At 34.4% G+C, this 20,742-nt stretch overlaps 1 protein-coding gene and 1 non-coding gene across 2 annotated transcripts in view; both read right to left on the reverse strand.

Annotated features, from left to right (window-relative positions):
• The window catches only part of PIBF1 (progesterone immunomodulatory binding factor 1), a 190,823-nt gene that overhangs the window by 90,371 nt on the left and 79,710 nt on the right, over positions 1-20,742 (reverse strand). Inside the window, exons 10-11 of the mRNA XM_069467158.1 lie at positions 5,665-5,830; positions 623-773 (exon numbers count right to left, since the gene is read on the reverse strand). Coding sequence (XP_069323259.1) covers positions 623-773; positions 5,665-5,830 — 317 coding nt within the window. The remainder of the gene's footprint in view (positions 1-622; positions 774-5,664; positions 5,831-20,742) is intronic.
• Positions 8,981-9,087, reverse strand: LOC138383054 (U6 spliceosomal RNA). The gene has a single exon (XR_011233510.1). It is a non-coding gene; the product is annotated as a U6 spliceosomal RNA (small nuclear RNA).

A 20,742-nucleotide genomic window follows, 5' to 3' on the forward strand; every position in this document is an offset into this window, starting at 1 on the left:
GTTGGGGTCTTGCTATGTTGCCCAGGCTGATCTTGAACTCCTGGCCTCAAGTGACTTTCCTACCTTGGCCTCCCAAAGTGCTGGTATTACATGTGTGAGCCACCATGTCCAGCCCATCCAGTAAATTTCTATTTTTCTTTCAAGACTCATTCCAGTGTCATCACTCCTCTTAGATACTTCTTACCTAGATGGAATTAATTCATGACCTGCTCTATATTTTGACAGAGAACTGCATATCTACTGTTTGCAGCACTTACTCTTGCTACTTCAATTATTTGTTAATATGTTTGTCTTTCCTGGTAGACTAGATTAGAAACCTCTATGAGGTAAGTTACTTGTGTGAACTCCGTATCTCCTGTTCCTGGCAGATGTAAATACCTAATAATTGTTGAATGAATGAATTAAATAAAAAGACAAATCTATCGTATTTAACCTATTTCTTTTTTGACTGCAACTGCTGAGATTAAGATGAACCAATATTTAAAATGTGGAATAATCTTTAAAAAATGGTTACTAATTATATTTTAAAAAAATATACCAAAGTAGTTTTAGAAATGGTGCCAGGTTTCTTTTGTTGCCAGAAAAAAAGAAGTTGTGCGTGGTGGTAGTGGGGGAGACTTACTTTCTGCAGTTTGCATTATTATTTCGTCAAGCTCTTTTTCCAATTTCTCATAAATGTCTAGCCTTGCCTGATGCTCAGAGTTTCGTGCTTGAAGTTCGGTAATGCGTTTTTCAGAAGAGGCTTGGAGACTATAAAATTCTTTAGTCAAAACCTAATAGTGGAAGAAAAGAATTACAAAGGCAGAATTTAATAGGTTATCAGTTAAGACAAAAAAATGAGACAAAGATATATTTATATTTTTTTCTCTTTTTAGTTATTTAAATATTAAGAGAAAGTAGCTCAACTGAGACGAATAATGAGGAATTAAAATACATTTATTTCTAAGGTAAATAATTTGGTTGTTTTTAACTGAAAATTATAAAGTACCTTATCCTTATTATATAAACTGAATAAAAAATGAATTTAAAACTCAGAAATAGTTATGGGAGTAAGCTTACCATTTGTTTATTAGAATTCAAAAATTACAGCAATGTCATACTTACCTGGCAATCATAGCTATTTGAGAAAGGCTCACAAAGCTGTGTGTAAAAATGATACACTCAGAATGAGTCCACTGTTTTCCACCAGAGCTTATTTAACCTACCCTCACCATGGTTTCAATGACATTTTTGGTTTCCTGAACAGTCATAATTTCAAAGCAGCAAATGAAATAGTAAATATGGAGTGCTGCTTGGGGAGATATCAGAAATTGCCTTTGTAAAGAAAAAAGGATAAAAACATTTATTAAAAATGAGATACAGAAGACATGGAAATTGGCGTCACTTTGTGTAAGACCAAAAAGTCTTTCACTCTTCAATGGTAACTCACTGAAGGAAACACTATGATGATAATAATGAATTAACTGAAAAAGGAGATGCTTCTAGTGACAAAGGAATGTTTTAATGCTTAAATTCCAATTACATACAAAGTTTACTTACTAGTACAGACTAAATTATGGAGTGGTACTACACCTACTTCCTAAGACAGTAAAAGTAATACAATGTTTCTGAGAGACAAGATATACTATGGTTAAGAATACAATTTGATGCCAGAAAGATTTGGATTTCAATATGGTTTTGACACTTAATAGCTGTGATCTTAGGCAACTATTTATTCTTTCTAGGCCTACCTTAAAACATTGTTGGAAGGATTAAGTAAGATGATAAATTTATACTGTTTAGCAGAATGCCTAGAACGTAGTGTTATAAAATACTATTACTATAATAAGAAATATAATTATGAGAACTCTATATTAAATAGCTCATGGAAATAGAGTTCCACTGATTTAATTATCCTAAATTGTCTATAATTAAACACTTTTGAAGACAACTTATTTTCTCTAATGACATAGTTCATCTTAGAAAAAGAAGATACAGAAGATAATGAAGACCTATTTACAGTTCTTAATAAGCAGAAATTATAATATAATTTTCCTTAACTCACTCCATGTCATTTCCTTTAATTTTCAGTAAAATTTCCCCAGAAAGTAAACAAAACATCATCCCCCACACTTCAAATACATTCCTTTGGAGGGTGGGCAAGGAATAACACAGCAATAATATTTTTAGTATGATTTGTAGTGGCTCTGATCGAGTCAGAAAAACAAAATTCATGTTTTAGTATTATTTCTTCTTTCTTCTTGCGGGCTAGGAATGTGTTTTCTAGAAATTTATTAATTCGTTATAACAAAATCACTGCTCATTGAATCTGGGGCTTTCATGAAATTCATTATATCGGGATGTAATTCATTAAGAATCTGGTGGCTGATGACAATTATTAATTCCACCATCAAAAAAAAGGATCAGTAAATGCAGTAGTCAACGACTATTCCCATAGCAGGGCTGATACTTTTTCATTTGTACCCCACTCTGCCCCCCCCAAAAAAAACACCACACAAAGAAAAACTGCAGAAATGAATTCCCAAAGAGATAAAGAATCAAAATGTTGCAGATGGAATCTTTATAAAGTATTGTTTTAAGAAGAAATTTTGGCTGGGGGTGGTGGCTCACGCCTGTAATTCCAGCATTTTGGGAGACCGAGGCGGCAGGATTGCTTGAGCCCAGGAGTTCAAGGTGGAGCTATGATTGCACCACTGAACTCCAGCTTGGATAACAGAGTGAGACTCTGTCTCAATCAATCAATAAAAAATTAACACTACAAAGAAGAGACAAATATATAAAGCCACTTCTAGATATTGGCCTAGGCAAACAATTTATGAAGAAGACCCCAAGGGCAATCAGAGCAACAATAAAAATAAATAAATGGGACTTGATTAAATTAAAAGGCTCCTGGACAGCCAAGGAAACAATCAACAGAGCAAATAGACAACCTACAGAATGGGAGAAAATATTCACATGCTATACATCGGATGAAGAGTTAATAACCAGAATTTATAAAGAACTCAAGCAAATCAGCAATGACTAACTGGGATTCAAATCTTAGATCTCCTGACCCCAAAGCCCACAGGCCTACCTACACTACCCAATAATGCTATAAAATCCTATTTGGGCAGAAAAGAGTTTCCATTTTTCTTTTATGCTAGAACTAAAGAGAAAAGTTTTCAAATTTTACCACTGCCCAGCAGTGAGGATGTGTGTGATCTGGTTAATTATCTAGACTAGAGCATACAGTTCAATACCAGAGCCACTAGTCACATGTGGATAATTAAATTTAGATTTAACTTAATTAAGATTAACTAAAATAAGAAACTTAGTTCCTTAGTGCAGTAGTTACATTTCAACTGCTACATAGCCACATGTGGAGAGTGGCTACTGAACTGGATAGTGCAGACATAGGAACCTTTCCATCATTACAGAAAGCTCTATGCAAAGCTCTGTTCAAAACTGTTAGTTTCTTGAAGACAGAAATCATATCTTGTTAAAAGATGTGTGTGTAATCAGGCCCAGCCTATCACCTAATAGATGCTCAGCTAGAAAGTACTGAATACTATCAATTCAATTAACTATGTGCCAAGCTCTGGCTAAGACCTGGGAATATTAGTGGTTATTTAAACAAAGGTGCAGGCCTTGCCATCATGGAACTTAGTCTAGTGGGGAGAATGAAGAAAATAAAAATCACCCCTAATTATACTATTCAGAAATAAACTTTAATGTTTGGCTATATTTCCTTCAAATACTTTTTCTATGTACATTAATGATTCATACCCATAGTCAAGATCATGCTAAAGACACAATCGTATGTTTCATTCAATGTTTTTAATGAGTATTTTCCAAAAATCTAAAATATTTGTGAACACAACTGCACACAATCATGCAATGCATGGATACAGCAAAATAAACTTCTTTTCTTTTTTTTTCTTTTTTAAGAGGTAGGGTCTTACTCTGTTGCCCAGGCAGGCTAGAGTACAGTGGTACAATTGTAGCTCACTGTGATCTTGAACTTCTGGGATCAAGTGATCCTCCTGTTTTAACCTCCTGAGTAGCTAGGGCTACAGGCATGTACCACCATGCCTGGCTAATGAATTTTTTATTTTTCTGTAGAGACAGGGTCTTGCTATGTTGCCCAGGTTGGTCTTGAACTCTTGGTCTCAAGCGATCCTCCCAAAGTGCTGGAATTACAGGCATGAGCCACTGTACCCGGCCCACAATTTATTATATAATGAGCTAATTGAAATCTGTTTATCTAACATTGGACATTTAAGTTACTTCTAATTTTTACTATAATAAATCATGTTGTGATGTGTATCACTAATATAAACCTTTATAAGCATCTCCTTATTATTTCCTTAGATAAAATTCCTTTAACTAAAATTACTGGATCATTTTAAGGCCTTTAACACAGATTATCATACTGTCCTCCAGAAGGGCTATTCCATTTTCTAACTGCATGAGATTTCCCATTTCAGGGTACTCTTGCCAGCACCTTGAAACAGCACACAGACCTATATAAAGGTAAAAAAAAGTTTAAATTTATATATTTTTAATTATCAGTGAGAATATATTTTCATCTATTTATTAGCAATTTGCATTTCTTTTTTTGGAAATGATCTATTTCTTTTTTTCCACTTATTTATCTAGAAGAGGAAGCCATGTCCTCTTGATAAAATATCTTTTAAAATTAAGAACATAGGCCCTTTGTCATACATAACACAAATATTATTTTTTACTTTCCATTTTGTCTTTAATATTATTCAGACTTTTTTTTAAACATTTAAGCTTTATTTTTCCTACATGATTTCTTTCCTTGCTTTTATTAATAGTTTAACAGATTGATTCCCAAAATGAACCCAAGATAAAATTTGATCTCTATATATTCAGCTTAGTAATTCATCTAAGTTTTATTATACTATATGGTGTGATGTATAGTATAGATTCAACTATTTTCTCTAAATTTTCAAATGAGTATCACAGTACCATTTATTGTTCAATCCATATTTTCCTCACTGATTTGAAATATAGTCTTTTCCATGGATAAATTCTTAAATTTATGGAATATGTTTTGGGGCTTTTTATTTTAATACTATTTGTGGCTTGTTTTTGTGTGTGCTTTAATTATTCTTGCCTCAGAATATATTTTAAAATGTGATATATATTTCTTCTCATCATATCTTTTTAAAATCATCTTTTAAAATAATTGATTATTCTGTTTTTCCTTTCGGTTGTTCTACAGAATTACTTTGTTGAATTAAAAAAAGGTATGCTAGCATTTGGTTAGAAATGAACACATAATATTTCTTAGTGAAAACTGAAAAATATTTAATTCTGAATCTTCCCTTTCAGAAAGATGGCATTTCTTCCTATATATGTTAGTGAAGTTCTATGGTTTTCTTGATATAGATTCTGTACTGTTCTTATTAAAAATATTCCAAGTAATTATACATTTCTTGTTGCTATTGTGAATGAGATCTTTTCGTATTTTTTTGTTTTCTAATAATTGCTGTCCTTTTGGTATACAATCTTTCTGAAATATGTTATTTCCTTTTGTGTGTGTGTGTGTTCAGGACAGTGCCAGGGCCTACAGGAGAAATAAAGCTTGATTTAAACTCTGTACTTAGGGAGCTTACTTGTTATGCTATTGTTGGGAAAAAAGGCTTGTACATGTACCTCCAATTTTTTCTGATACTTTTCACATTCCAATTGACACTGTGTGAGATTTCTTGCAGTTTCCTCTTGTAGAAGTTGAACACGCTCACTTTCAAAGGATTTCAATTTACTTTGATGGAGAAATTCTGTTACTTTGCTTTCTGCACTAAGTTGTAGTTCTCTGTATCTGAAAGAAGCAAAAATGGTTATAAAACTCCAAAGAAAGCAGTCTCAATGACTTATATAAACACAAACTTTAATTATACTTTTTCTACATTCCCTTATTTATAGTTAATAATTTATATTTATTCAGCAAAGCTTTTATAATTTAGATAGGCATATGTATAGAAATACGTAAGCCCAGAGAACATAGCAAACCAATTAGCTTCCTCTATTCCACTCTTATTTTCATTTCTTCCATCTAAAAATAATTATTGCCTATTATTATTATTTTTTAAGACCTTTAAAATAAAAAATGGTAAGAGCAAGTTTCAACTATATTGCCTAAAATAATTTGATTTTTATAATTTTCACAGGACTTCTTAAGTCCACAGTATTGTTTCTAAACTTGCTATTTCATTCTAACTAATGTCAGATGGAGAATGACATAAAATATGCATATTAAACTGCAATTCTTGAAACACTTGTAAAATAAATTAAGTTAGTAAATATGTATATATAAATATTACAAGAAAACAATATAGAATTGCAAAGGTAAATGCAGAACTGCTAGAAGTCTATTATAGCATAGATAAGGAACATTCTCTTCATTCTATAGGTGTAACGAGTAATAAAAACATTTCTACTTAACATATAAATCGTCACATATTATAAATTTGAAAATACTTCAGGCTGATTATGTTCTAACAGAAACTAAAACACAGATACATTATAGCTTTTCAGGGAGCTATTATGAATCCAGTAAAATGCTAGATATGTTATTGAAATTCATTTATCCAAATATTTATTGAGCTAATCACTATGCTAGGTAATGGGTATACAATGGTAAATAAAATATTGCTTCTTTCTCCTTAAAGAACTTGAATTTTCCTGAGGAAGATAGGTAAATAAACATGAATATTTAATAGACTATAGTAAAGTGCTTCCACGGGGTAATCCCTAGGTTCAATGGCCACATATAGGAAGGAGACCTAAAGTGTTTTGTGTAGGCATGTAGGGCGTGTGTGTGTGTGTGTGTGTGTGTGTGTGTGTGAGAGAGAGAGAGAGAGAGAGAGACAGAGAGAGAAAGAGAGAAAGAGGCAGGAGAAGGGATAGGGTGGGAGGTGTTCTAGGGAGAAGAAAGAGTATGGGCAGGGCAGGGCAGTAGGGAGCATAGTCTGCTTTATCCATGGTATCTCATTTAATCCTTACAACAAACTTATTAGGTATTTTGCAGATGAGGAATCTGAGGCTCAGAGATGTCAAATAATTCTTTAACAGGAACAAGCTGCTAGTAAATTTCAGTTTGGGTCTCAAATCCAATTTTATATTTGACTCCACAGCAATGGTCCTTCCACTATTACATGATAATCTTAGCTGACATTTCTCAGGCAAGGTAAACATTAAAATGTTTTTTAAAGGTCATTTCACTGCTGAAAGTGACAATAACATTTAAAGTACAGTCAGAGAAGAACAGGCATTAGATATCTGCTATGGGCTACTCCACTCCTGGCAGTTTTATCTTTGGTAAAAGTATCACACATTCAGATTGGTGGAAGTTCCATACAATGCATATTACGTATCACTTTATATATAGCAAGGCTTTAAGGTAAATGTCAGCTTTTGTGTTTATATTTACCAAGTTATGACTCACCACTGCCTAATGGAAAACATTTTTATCACCCTAAAAATTTCCCATGTCCATTAGCAGTCACTCCCCATTCCTCTCCCTCCAGGCTGGCAACCACTAACCTACTTTCTGTCTCTGGATTTGCTTATGCTGAACATTTCATATAAAAGGAATCATATAACATGTGGCCTCTTGATGTCTTCAAGGTTCATTCATGTTGTAGCATGAGTCAATACCTCATTCCTTATGGCTGAATAATATCCCATTGTATAGATACATCACATTTTGTTTAATCATTCATCAGTTGAGGGACATTTGGGGTGTTTCCAATTTTTGGCTATTATGGATAATGCTGTTATGAACATTTGTGTACAAGTTTTTATATAAACATGCTTTCATTTCTCTTGATTATATACCTAGGAATAGAATTGCTCTGTCATATAGTCACTCTATTTTTAATTTGTTGAGGAACTGCCAAACTGTTTTCCAATGTGGTTGCACCATTTTATATTGCCAACAGCAATAATGAGAGCATCAATTTCTCCACTTTCTTTTCAACACTTTCATCACCTGCCTTTTTGACTATAGCCATTCCGGTGTGTATGAAGTGGTAAAAAAAATTCTTCTACTCAAAAAATGTATTAATTCAACATTTTACTGACATGAAAATATCCCTATACTCATTGGGGCAAGTTGTTATAAATATAAATGTATAAAACGTGTGAAATCGGTACCTTCTTAGTATGCTGAACTATGGGGCACACACAGACCACATTACTGACATAAATTCAGGACAAGTCATTTAGAATGTACTGTTGATCTTTAAGATAATTTTTTTTGAAAACAGCAAACTGAAAATTTTGCCTTTTTGGATTTAGAACAATGTGGGTGCTTCTGACAGCAATGCCAACTCCAAATAAGTAATTAAAGACTTAGCTTTTAGCACCACTGTTCTTTCTTATTATATGGCACCTGAAGTTACTAAATTTCAGTACTAATATGCCTTCCCTATATTGAAAAGCTAAACAGTAGACAATATTGAGACACTTAGAATACAGATAATTTAGCAAAAGTAAATTGTAATCTAGGAGACAACAATAATTGTTTCCTGAAATTTAGAAACTTAGTATATACTCAGTTGAATAAACTGAAGCTTCTATAAAACGAAATGATAATTCGAAAGGACTAATCTATTTCCATGTTGTGTTCATAAAATAATCTGCCTCAAATCATTATACCTTTATAATTAGTTTAATTATTTTAATTTGTTAAATTGAACCATGACAATATTTAACAAACATTACAGCTACAAAAGTAGCTCCAGCAATGAGGAACTGATGATACCAAGAACATAGCCTGATAGTTTCAGGTAACTCCCACTTAACTTGTTTTGCTAACATAACCTGTCACATTTTACTTGGATGATTCAGACTTCTCTCATCCTCTCAATTTGAACATCTTATTTGAACTAAGTGAATATTATTCACATGTTAACAACTTTATGTTTGGTATTCCAATTCAGCATAGTAATCTTTTTTTTTTTTTTAAAAAAATATGGAACGCTTCACGAATTTGCATGTCATCCTTGCGCAGGGGCCGTGCTAATCTTCTCTGTATCGTTCCAATTTTAGTATATGTGCTGCTGAAACGAGCACCAGCATAGTAACCTTTAAGAGCTCAAATTTCCTGTAAAGTTAATCAGAATCTCCAACTATCCTCATAACCATCTCATCTTCAGCCCCCAAATTTGCCTACATTTGTTTTTATGCTACATTTGTAACTGGGTTTCTAGTTTTCATAAGACCTACCTATATATCATATACTACTTAAAAAATAATAAAAGTAATAGAATGAACTGTTTGCTCTGAAGGAAAATTCACTGAAACAGAAATTTGGGGGCTGGAAGTACAGGGGAAAAAAATGTTAAAAAGTAAACATTAGCTATTAACACAGAGAGTTACAAAGAAGTTGACCTGTAAGAAATGCTCTCAGGCTAGGATGAATTATTCCAAGCAGCATGGCATGTTCTGTAACATTCAGAAATAACCAGAAGAGAGATATCAACATGACATTAGAGTCTCAAAAATGGGAAAACTTATTTGGTAACAAAAACACTGGATAAAACATCAAATAACAGGTTTTCATAACAAAACTTACATCAGCAATCTTTACACATAGACTATGGGCAAAGTTTTACTTGTTACACTCTGATGTATTAAGCCAACCATTTATATGCTTTATATAAATGGTTGGGAAATTCTATCAGCAATGTCATCATTGAGTATTAGCAATAAGGTGAAAGACCCATATTTAAGCCATTATTAACCCTTTATTTAATCTCAGTTTTTTATTCCAATGAGAAACTGATTTCAATTTTGTCCACAAAATGTTCATGGCGTCCAGTATAATATTAATAAAACTAGACATTTACTCTGAACCCTGTTATCTCATTTGGTAGGCAGGCACTCTAAGGCAAAATATCCCAAAAGTATTGTATTCAGTGGTGAGGTTCATATAATCACCAGGACCAGGATGTAGTACTTCCATTAAAAAATTTTAAAAACAGTCCAGTTTGGAAGTAAGACAACACAGTAAGTGAGGCAAGGCATTTGTCTGTATGCAGCAGGCCAGCTGTGTGTAGATAGAGCACAGGAGTAAGACCCTGCCCCAAGGTAGACTGGCAAAAGAAGCTATGCAAAGTTACAAGATTTCCAGTACTGGTAACGGTTCAGGGAAGGATTTTTAGTAGTCAAGCATTAGGCAGATTAACTAGACAAAAGTACTGAAAAATCCTTTCAATACTTTATTGAAATTCAGAGAGACAGGTCAATAAAGAGATAATACTGTGCCTTAGAAGAATACATGGGAACAGGTAGTCTAGGCTGGACCACTAAATCCTTTGCGTGAACAGGATAATTTAATTCTGAATTCCACAAGCAAGTGGGGCAGAGGCTGCTGAAAAACTTTCTATACTTGGAAGGAGTGCTTTGAAACAGAGATGGGCCTGAATCTCCAGATAGGGAGACTGTGGTGGATTCAGCTGTAGGAAATTGGAGTTGACGAGGGCTTTTATACACAGTCTATAATTTCTAATCTTTCACTTTAAAAAAACAAAAAATGGGCCAAGCACAAAGAGGCTCACGCCTACAATCCCAACACTTTGGGAGGCCGAGGTAGGAAGATTGCTTGAGACCAGGAGTTTGAGACCAGCTTAGGCAACATAGCCAGACTCCATCTCTACAAAAAATGAAAAAAAAATTAGTCAGGCATGGTAGTGTGGGCCTGTAGTCCTAGAGATAGAACTGGAAGGCTGAGGCAGAAGAATCACTTGAGCCCAGAAGTTGGAGGTTACAGTGAGCTATGATCACGCCACTGCACTCCAGCCTGGGTGACAGAGTAAGACTTTGTCTCTAAAAAAAAAATAAAAATAACAATGACAAAAAATAAAAAATGTACAATTTTATATAGTTTTATGTAATTTAAAATATATCAAATTATATACACATTCATAGAAATTATATACATATTTACAGAAATTATTACAACTTACAACAGAATTTTGAAAGGCAGATTTGTGCAAATCTACAGGTATTTATATAAAAATAACTTTTCATGTCATTTTATCTTTAATATTTAAATATGATGGTCATTTTATTCAATTATGCTGCTTTATATATCAGTTGGCCAGGAGAGCAGATCAGAATCTCCTGTTATTCAGATTACATACCAACTTGGTATATAATATAACTTCCTCGTGGGACATGTTTGCTCTATAATCAAGAATCACTCTATGTAATGAGAGAAGTTGCTAATGGTATTGCACACGTGAAAGTTTTGGAGGTAGACAACATGTTAAGAACAATTGCTATATATTAGAGGATACATCTGAAATTGCTTTCCTTTCATGTTGATGTTAAAAAAGAAAATGTTAAGAGATTTTACTTTTGTGCATTACTGCTACCTATTGTTCTATCAACTGTTCTCTTGTACTTTTTAGTTTTCTTTGTATTAAAATTCTTAAAATATATACCTAGATACCGAATCAAAATTATTTTCAATTAAAATTAGGGGAACAATTATAGAAGTTTAAAAATATACCTATAAAATTACAGAGAAACTGAGTTCTAGCAACATTGGTCTTTCCCTTTCAATTGTGAAATTTTCGGAATTGAAAGTAAGCAAGTAGGGAAAACTTATAAAACGAGCAATAATGTTGCAACAGTGGTTACTACAGGACATGAAAAAGGAACTTGAAAGTCATTTGGATATTTGTCCAAACATTTCTGCCATTTAGATGATTTCTTCAACCAGTTCACTTCTCAGCTGTAATACTACATCTGTCATTTTTGGCTTACAAGCTAATTCTTACATGAATGTGAAAGATCTTTTTTTGCTTACTTAAAAACGCTGGGTATGTTTAACAACTGTACTATGGATTTATAAGAATTTCAAGCATGCATTTAGAGTAATTCAATGCATCTATCATATCATGATCAAATAAAATGTCATTATAAAATAAACAACATAGAGTAATATTTGGTCATCTTATAAAGGCAAGAAATAGGTACTACAGGTATGTGAAGATAAAGGTACTTGAGTGAAACAAATATAATGAAAGGAATGTTGCCTTAAAATAAATCAAAGCGTGCATAAGATAAAATTAGAGTAAAATTTTATAACAGTGTTTGAATGGGCCAGTTTTTCCTTTTGTGTCAACGTGACAACAAACACTTAAAATTCAGCATGAATCATCCTCTGAACCAAGGGTATTTATTATATCAGTGCTTCACAGCACTCAAAACTCTATTTCATGCTGCTTTTGATATATACCTCAGAATATTGGGCTACATTAAAGAAAAAAATCAGAATATATAAACTGAATCTAAAAATGTCGTTAGAAAAAGCACTTTTTTTAGAAAGAATAGGAAAGTATTAGCAGTAGCAGGATGGAGGCTACTCACTGTTTCCTCCTATTTTGCCACAATATATAGCTCAAAGAAAGGAAATCGATTTACTATGGTTAACATACAAAGTATTATAAAAAAGCAAAACGGGAAGTAAAAGCCACTTATCTAGACCAACTTCCTAATGACAGGAAAACTCTACAAATCTTAATTTCTATAAATTAGTATTCTGAATGTGGGCTAAAGAATTCCATGAGAATTCTAGGAAACCCCTGAATAGGGATCTAGCAAAAAGAGAGTTGCAGGGCTCAGGTGGTTAGGTAGTAAAGCTGGATCATTAGCACATTTTTCTTTTTTGAGGGTGAGGCTGACTCCTGAGCTTGATTTTATCTAGCCTAATCAGGGAGGACCATCAGAACCACTTGTGGAACTTCTAAGAACTCTAGATACCACAGTTCCACCTACTGAATCAAAATCTCTGGGAAAATACTTGGGCATATTGAGTTCTAGGTGATTAAATGAGCTAATACAAGTAAAATGCTCACAACAGTGCACTGTACAATTAATAAAAGTTACCTGAGTGTGGGAATCTTGCCTAAATCATCTTTGGATTCCTAGGATCTAGATTACCTGATATAAATTCTTAATGAGATAATGATCTATCTAGTATATTATAAGCTCTTAATCTTTATTCAATGAATGAGTGGAGTCATATTAACTATGAGATTCTTAGGTGCTACAAAATTAAAATTGCTAAATAGGTTCAAGCCAGGGTAGAAAACATTAAAATATCCACAACCAATTTCATCAGAGGCAGTCTCTTCTGAAGCATAACAAAATCAGTGAATCAAGATTATTATTTCCAGGTTTAGGTATCAGTAAAAGACGAACACAAATTACAGGGAGTGAAGGAAAGAGAAACCGAAATGATTATAGGATAGCCATGACCAAGCTACAAGAAAGATTAAAGTTTCTAAAAAAGTAGTTTGGATTATGGGTAAGGTGGTAGGAGACATGACAACATTCTAAAAACATTTTAAAAACAGAAATGCAAAAGAAGGGAGCAAAGTTAGTGTGATATGTTAGGATCTATGTAAGTTCTGTAATACATTAAAATTATTGCAAAATTTGTACACAGTTTTAGAATCTAAGTCTGACTCACTAGTCTACCCATAAGAATGTAATGAAGTCTATCATGAGAGCATGCAAAACAGAAAAAAAATATAACATAGTAATGAGAAGAACTAAATCATTTTGTTAGGTCTACTTCCCCATCTCTTTTCTCTCTTTTTTTTTTTTTTTTTTGAGACAGAGTCTCACTTTGTTGCCCAGGCTAGAGTGAGTGCCGTGGCGTCAGCCTAGCTCACAGCAACCTCAAACTCCTGGGCTCAAGCGATCCTCCTGCCTCAGCCTCCCGAGTAGCTGGGACTACAGGCATGCACCACCATGCCCGGCTAATTTTTCTATATATATATTTTTAGTTGTCCATATAATTTCTTTCTATTTTTAGTAGAAACGGGGTCTCGCTCTTGCTCAGGCTGGTCTCAAACTCCTGACCTTGAGCGATCCACCCGCCTCGGCCTCCCAGAGTGCTAGGATTACAGGCATGAGCCACCACGCCCGGCCTCTTTTCTCTCATTAGACTTACTAAACTAAATAACTACTTATTAGTTTTTCTGTAAAAATACTACCTTGGGATTTTCAAACAAATAGATATTAAATATAGCATTGTGCCAGTTAGGCATTTAGTAAACACGTATCATGTTATGATCATATTTTTATTTTCTACAGTTGTTTATGAAATGGGAAAGCTTATAAAGTTCCAGAAAAATGTCTATGTACCTAAGTATCTATTTAACCATCTATTTAGGGCTATAAACACTTCAGGATAAAAATGAAATAATAAGAACCTAATATAATCAATGAAACTCAGTAAATATTAATTGAATAAAAAAATTAAACATTTAACATCCTACATTATTATTTTGATAAAATACCTTCTTTTCTTAAATATTTTCTTGAGCCTTGCTTTTCTCCCTATGCCCTCCCCATTCCAGAAAATGTTGCTCCTCCTCTCTAGGTTGGTGGAAATTTGGTGCTTTTATTATTACTCTGCCTCCTACTCCTTTTCTCTTACTTGCTGTTGTAACTATTACCCAAGTGGGCTGTGAGAGTCTTGTGAATGCCAAAGGCATTTACCAAGAGGAAACTTGAACTGGCATGATGCCTGTCAGCATGTGTAGAGACCACTATCAATGAAAAGAGCCTAACATTTGAGTGCCATGTGTTTTTATTTGCTTTTCATAACAGTGTATATATATATATATTTTTCATTTAATCATCTTTAAAACCCTAATACAGAATTTAGGATTATTCTCTTTTTAGAGATAAAGATACTGAGACTCAGAAGTAAGTAACTTCTGAAAAGCTGAAATTTGCCCCTAGGTCTGCCTCAAATCTCTGGGATCTTACGCTCTCATATCCTATATCTAAGAAAGAAAAAAATATTTTTAAAAAATAAAAATAAAGCATGTACTAAAAACACATACATAATCTCCAGCAGCACACCATTGGCAGTTAAGTGTGGACAGAGACTACTGAAGTAGAAAGATACTGGACAAAGTACATGACTGAAAAATGAACAAAGAAGAAAACAGGCAAGGGCTCTCCACAAAACACAACACACAAAGGCTCTCCATGGGGAGAGAAAAAGCTTTGTTTGGTGTTAGGGGTTTAAGGAGGCTCAGGCCATTGGAGGGTGATATGGAAGGCTGGAGAGAAAAGTTATTTTTCTTGCTTTAGACAAAGATGGTTCTGTGCCTTACAAATACTTAACAGTCTGTGCTTGAGTAAGAAAAGACCTTTCCCCTCAAATTATTCTTAAGACAAAAAGGGTGTCACTTTTTACATGAGTCCTTATAAAGTCTCTCTCATTGGATATTCACTCATTATTTTGAAAGACAAAATACTCTTTAGGGAAGACATGTTGGTCTGCAACACAAATTTTGAATGCTGAGACTGTTTACTTGAAAAAAATGGAAGCAAAGACATTTAACATAGATTTAATAATTATTTCTAGGATACAGCCTCACAACTACACTGAAAACAGGTATAGAGATTATGTAAAAAAGAAACATTAGTCACATTCTAAAGATCACAAACACACCAAAAGAACAAATGGGAAAACAAAACCTATTTGAATGGACACTTATGGCTAAAAATGAAAATCCAGTCATTTTACCATCTAGGGATTCAAACAGTGAAAAAATGAAAAAACAGCAAAGATGATATGTTTTGGAGTACTATTAGCTGATTAAAAAAGTATATCAAGTAATTTTGAAGGTTCAAGAGATTGAAGTATTCTTTTATGTAATGTGATTTTAAATATTTACATATAGCTATATTAAGCAAGAATTCTGAAGCCAGATTTCTTGAGTTCAAATTCCATTTTCCCTTCGCTACCAGTATGTCTCAGATTCCGTATTTATAAAATGAGAATAATAATAGTGGCAATCTCATTAGGTCATTAGGAGAATTAAATGAATTAACATTAGTAAAATGTTTAAAACTGTGCTGGCACAGTAAGTACTATGTGTTTGTTAAATAAAATTAAATATTTAAATTTGATAAAACCTTTTTTTTTTAAATAGCCTGACGTGGCTATTTAAAATGGCTAAGGACATCTAAGATGACCTTAGATGTTTTTCCTGGCCATACAGTTTCAATTTTTAGTCTGGCCAAGATATCTCATCATGTTCCACGTTTTCCTATTAATCATGAGATATTATAATTATTTAAAATACAGAACTTGTGAAAGCACAGAGATTGATTTTTCTTCCAGTCCCTGGAATGTAACAAAATATCCCTACCAAGAAACGGAACTATGCAAAGTTATAATTTTCTATTTACTCAGCTAAAGAGATGCATGGGAAAGAGAATTGCTGATATCCAGGAAATATCTACAAATGACCCACATACTCAGAGTTGTGAAGGATCTTGGAGAAGGAGACAGAAAATCACCACTGCCTCTTAACTGATGCTGCTAAAACGCTGGCATGAATGCTCTAGATAAAGGGTCAGCAAACAACTTCTGTAAAGGGCCAAAGAGTAAATATTTTAGGCTTTGTGGGCCATAAAGTCACTGTTGTGACAATTCAACTGTGCAGATGTAGCATAAAAGCAGCCATAGATAATACATAAACAAATGAGTGTGACTGAGTTCCAATAAAACTATTTATATACACTAACAGTTGTGTTTTAAGACACAGATTGAACCATGGACATTCAGATCTTCAGTGTAACGATCTCCCAACTGAGCTATTTCAGCTGTCAACACGTGCATTTCAATATAATTTTCATTTGTCATGAAATATTTATTATTTTTCTTTTGATTCCTCCCAATAATTAAAAAATATAAATACCATTCTTAGCTTTTCGGCTGTACAGAACAGATGGTGGGCTGGATTTGTCTTGTAGGCCATAATTTGTCAACCTCTGATTTGAATTAAGAGAAGCTGTGGAGGTCGGGCACAGTGGCTCATGCCTACTAGCACTCTGGGAGGCCAAGGCGGAAGGATTGCTTGAACTCGGGAGTTCGAGACCAGCCTGAGCAAGAGCAAGACCCCATCTCTACTGAACATAGAAAAATTAGCCAAGCACCATAGTGTACACCTGTAGTCCCAGCTACTTGGGAGGCTGAGGCAAGAGGAATACTTGAGCCCAGGAGTTTGAGGTTGCCATGAGTTATGACAATGCCACTGTAGCCTACACCCAGGATGACAAAGCAAGACTCAAGAAAAAAAATTTAAGTTTAAAAGAAAAAAGGAACTGTGGGATATTAGTGACAGCATGCTGACCAAGTCCATAACCTGACTCTTACTGTAGCTTAGGATAATTTTATTAAAATATATTAGTTTATTGTAGTCCTATAGGTTCATTGTAAACATTGCCCTCTAAGATTGTCAGGTCATTCAGAGCCTTCTTCATTCCTTTTTACTAATGTCAGGATACATCCAACAAGGGCTTCTTCCAATTCCCTCCTCTCTACCTTAAAAATCTCTTCACACCCAAATTTCCTTTTTTGTCCTAACTTTCCTCTCTCCTTTGAAGGAAAGATCATAGTTCTCCACTTGATCTCTTGACATCAAAACACTTTAACAATTCCTCAATTATTATTTGTTTCATTTTCATCCCCTCGAGCTAATGATTTTTCATCCTTTCTCATTTGTTTACAGTTGCTGCTTCTGTATCTTTACAAATTTCACTCTTACAAGCTAGTTCCACTCCCACATGTCATCTGAAAATAGAGATCTTAAACTTTCAATGATTTCTTGAAATCCCATAAAAATATAAAAATATATTTGAATAGAGGCATGATCACTCATTGGCTATATTTTTTTTTTTTTTTTTTAGAGACAGGGTCTTGCTATATCGCCCAGGCTGAAGTGCAATAGTGTGATCATAGCTCATTGTCACCTCAAACTCCTGGCTCAAGTGATCTTCCTGCCTCAGCCTTTCCAGTAGCTAGGACTACAGGCACGCGCCAGCATGCCAAGCTGATTTTTTAATTTTTTGTAGAGACAGGGTCTCGCTATGTTGTCCGCTGGTCTCAAACACCTGGCCTCAAGCAGTTCTCCTGCTTAGCCTCCCCAAGTGTTGGGATTACAGATGTGAACCACTGTGCCAGGCCTCCTCCACTTTTTTTTAACTTCAAAACAACAACAACAACAGAATGAACAGTGACTTCCAGTTTCTGGTATGGCTTGTAAGAAGCTTGGAATTTACTACTTCATCCTAAAAATAAGTAAAAACCTGAACAAACAGAAAAATCAACAATTCTTCTTATATCCATAAGAGAAGTGAGGTAAAAGGGCAAAATACTGCCCTAAATTTGGACAGACAGGCAGACACAGAGAATCATAACGTAACAGGGCAGAAACGTAACAGGGCAGAAACCCACGAGGAGAAACCTTCATGGAACCAGTGCCCAGGTCGTGAAACCTGAACTGTAATTGATGAGTTGCTGGAAGCTAGATGTGGACCAAGTCTGAGAGTTAAAAAATTCAGAGAAATTTCTGTCATTGATTGGGGTCGGAGGTGTTGGGGGCTGGGAGTACTCATACTTTTGTGAGTTTTACCTACTGGAGCTCCACCAGGTTCTCTCAGCTATATTGGAGAAAAACCCTTTTCTGATTCTGGCAGGGTGAGGGGAAAAGGAACCTTGGAAATACACCAGAGCATTCTTAACAAGGTCTACTCTTAATGGAAACTAACCAAAGCCTAACCTTCCGGGGTTTTATCAGAGCCTAACCGACCTGAGGGAAGGGAAATACCAAATTCAAGCCCAATCTACTCATCCAGTTGAACCTAAGGGATATAAAAATCAAGAGGGGCACATGTGAAGTTCACAGTCCACAGGCACAATCTAAAAGACTGTGACCTATTCATAGGACCATATAGTGATTTTTTCTCCCCCTATACTTTACCAACATATCACTAAAGGCCCATTTATAGCAGTTCCTTTCATCCACTATACCACATCCAGTTACTAAGAAAAAATTACAAGGCATACTAGAGACAGAACAAGCATAAAAACCAGACTCAAGTAAGGTAGCGATGTTGGAATGATCAGGCCGGGAACTTAAAATAATTATGATTAATATGCTAAGGGCTTTAATGAATAATGAATACAGTAGACAATATGAAAGAAAAAATGGGTAATATAAATAGAGATACAGAAATGGAGAGAATGAAAATGTAGAGATCAAGAACACTGTAACAGAAATGAAGAATGCCTTTTAGAGGCTGATTAGTACAGTGGACACAGATGAAGAAAGGCTCTAACCGTGAGAACATCTCAATAGAAAACTCTACAACTGAAAAGAAAGAGAAAAGACTGAAAAAACAGAACAGAATATCCAATAATTATGGGACAACTACAAAAAGTGTAATATACACATAATGGGAATACCAAAATGAAAAGAGAGAGACAGGAAGAAAAAAAATATGTGAAACAATAATGACAAGGAATTTCCCCAAATTAATGTCAGACACCAAATCCCCAGATCCAGGAAGCTCAGAGAACACCAAGCAGGATAAATACCAAAAACTAAACTTAGGCAGAGAGCACTGAAAAAGGAATGAGTGAACACAAAATTAAAACTTTTCTGTTTCTTCTTCTTAATTTATTTTTAAGAAAATATTGTAGAAGAATCTTATTCTTAATTGATCTAACAGGTAACAGTTTTCTTCAAAATAATAACAGCAACAGTACATTTGATATATATGCATAAGTGAAATAAATGATACAAATAATACAAGGGATGGAAGGGATGAAGTAGGATTATTTCGTTTTTATTAGGTACTCGTACTATCTGTGTAGTAGTATAGTGTTATTTGAAAGTGGACTGCGATTAGTTGTAAATGTATATTATAAACTCTAAGGCACCCACTTAAAAAAGTAAAAAGAGAAGTTTAATTGACATGCTAAGAAAGGAGAGAAAGTGGAATCATATAAAATGCAAATTAAAACCACAAGAGACAGAAAAAGAATGGAAGACAAAAATAGGAACAAAGATAGGGCAACAGATAGGAAGCAGTAACAAATGTGATAGATTTGTCCGAATAGGCTACACACTGTATGATTTCAAGTCTATGACATTCTTGAAAAGGTAAATACTATGGAGACAATAAAAAGATACTGACAGTAAAATGGCAAAATGATAGCATAATGAAACTATTCTGTTTGACACTGTATTGGTGGATACATGTCATATTTTTTTTTGAGACGGAGTCTCGGTCTGTCACCTAGGCTAGAGTGCTGTGGTGTCAGCCTAGCTCACAGCAACCTCAAACTCCTGGGCTTAAGCAATCCTCCTGCCTCAGCTTCTCGAGTAGCTAGGACTACAGGCATGCGCCACCATGCCTGGCTAATTTTTTCTATATATTTTTAGTTGTCCAGCTAATTTCTTTCTATTTTTTAGTAGAGACAGGGTCTTGCTCTTGCTCAGGCTGGTCTCAAACTCCTAACCTCAAGCAATCCTCCAGCCTTGGCCTCCCAGAATGCTAGGATTACAGGCGTGAGCAACCGTGCCCGGCCTGTGTCTGCCATCCTTCTTCATAATGCTTTCTAAAAGATACCTCCATGTTGTTCACGTATCAGTAGTCTGTTACTTTTTATTACTGTGTAGTATTCCCTGGTACGTATAAACAAAAATTTATTCATTCAATCAGTTGATGCACTAGTTGTTTTCAGTCTGGGGCCATTATAAATAAAATTGCTAGAAACATTTACATAGAAGTCCTCATATAGACAACAAGTTTTCATTTCTCTTGGGTAAACAACTAGAAGTAGGACTGCTAGACCACATAGTAAGCAAAAGTTTAACTTTATAAGAAACCGCCAAA

The sequence above is a fragment of the Eulemur rufifrons genome, chromosome 4 (assembly GCF_041146395.1).
Source record: "Eulemur rufifrons isolate Redbay chromosome 4, OSU_ERuf_1, whole genome shotgun sequence".
Taxonomy (NCBI): domain Eukaryota; kingdom Metazoa; phylum Chordata; class Mammalia; order Primates; family Lemuridae; genus Eulemur; species Eulemur rufifrons.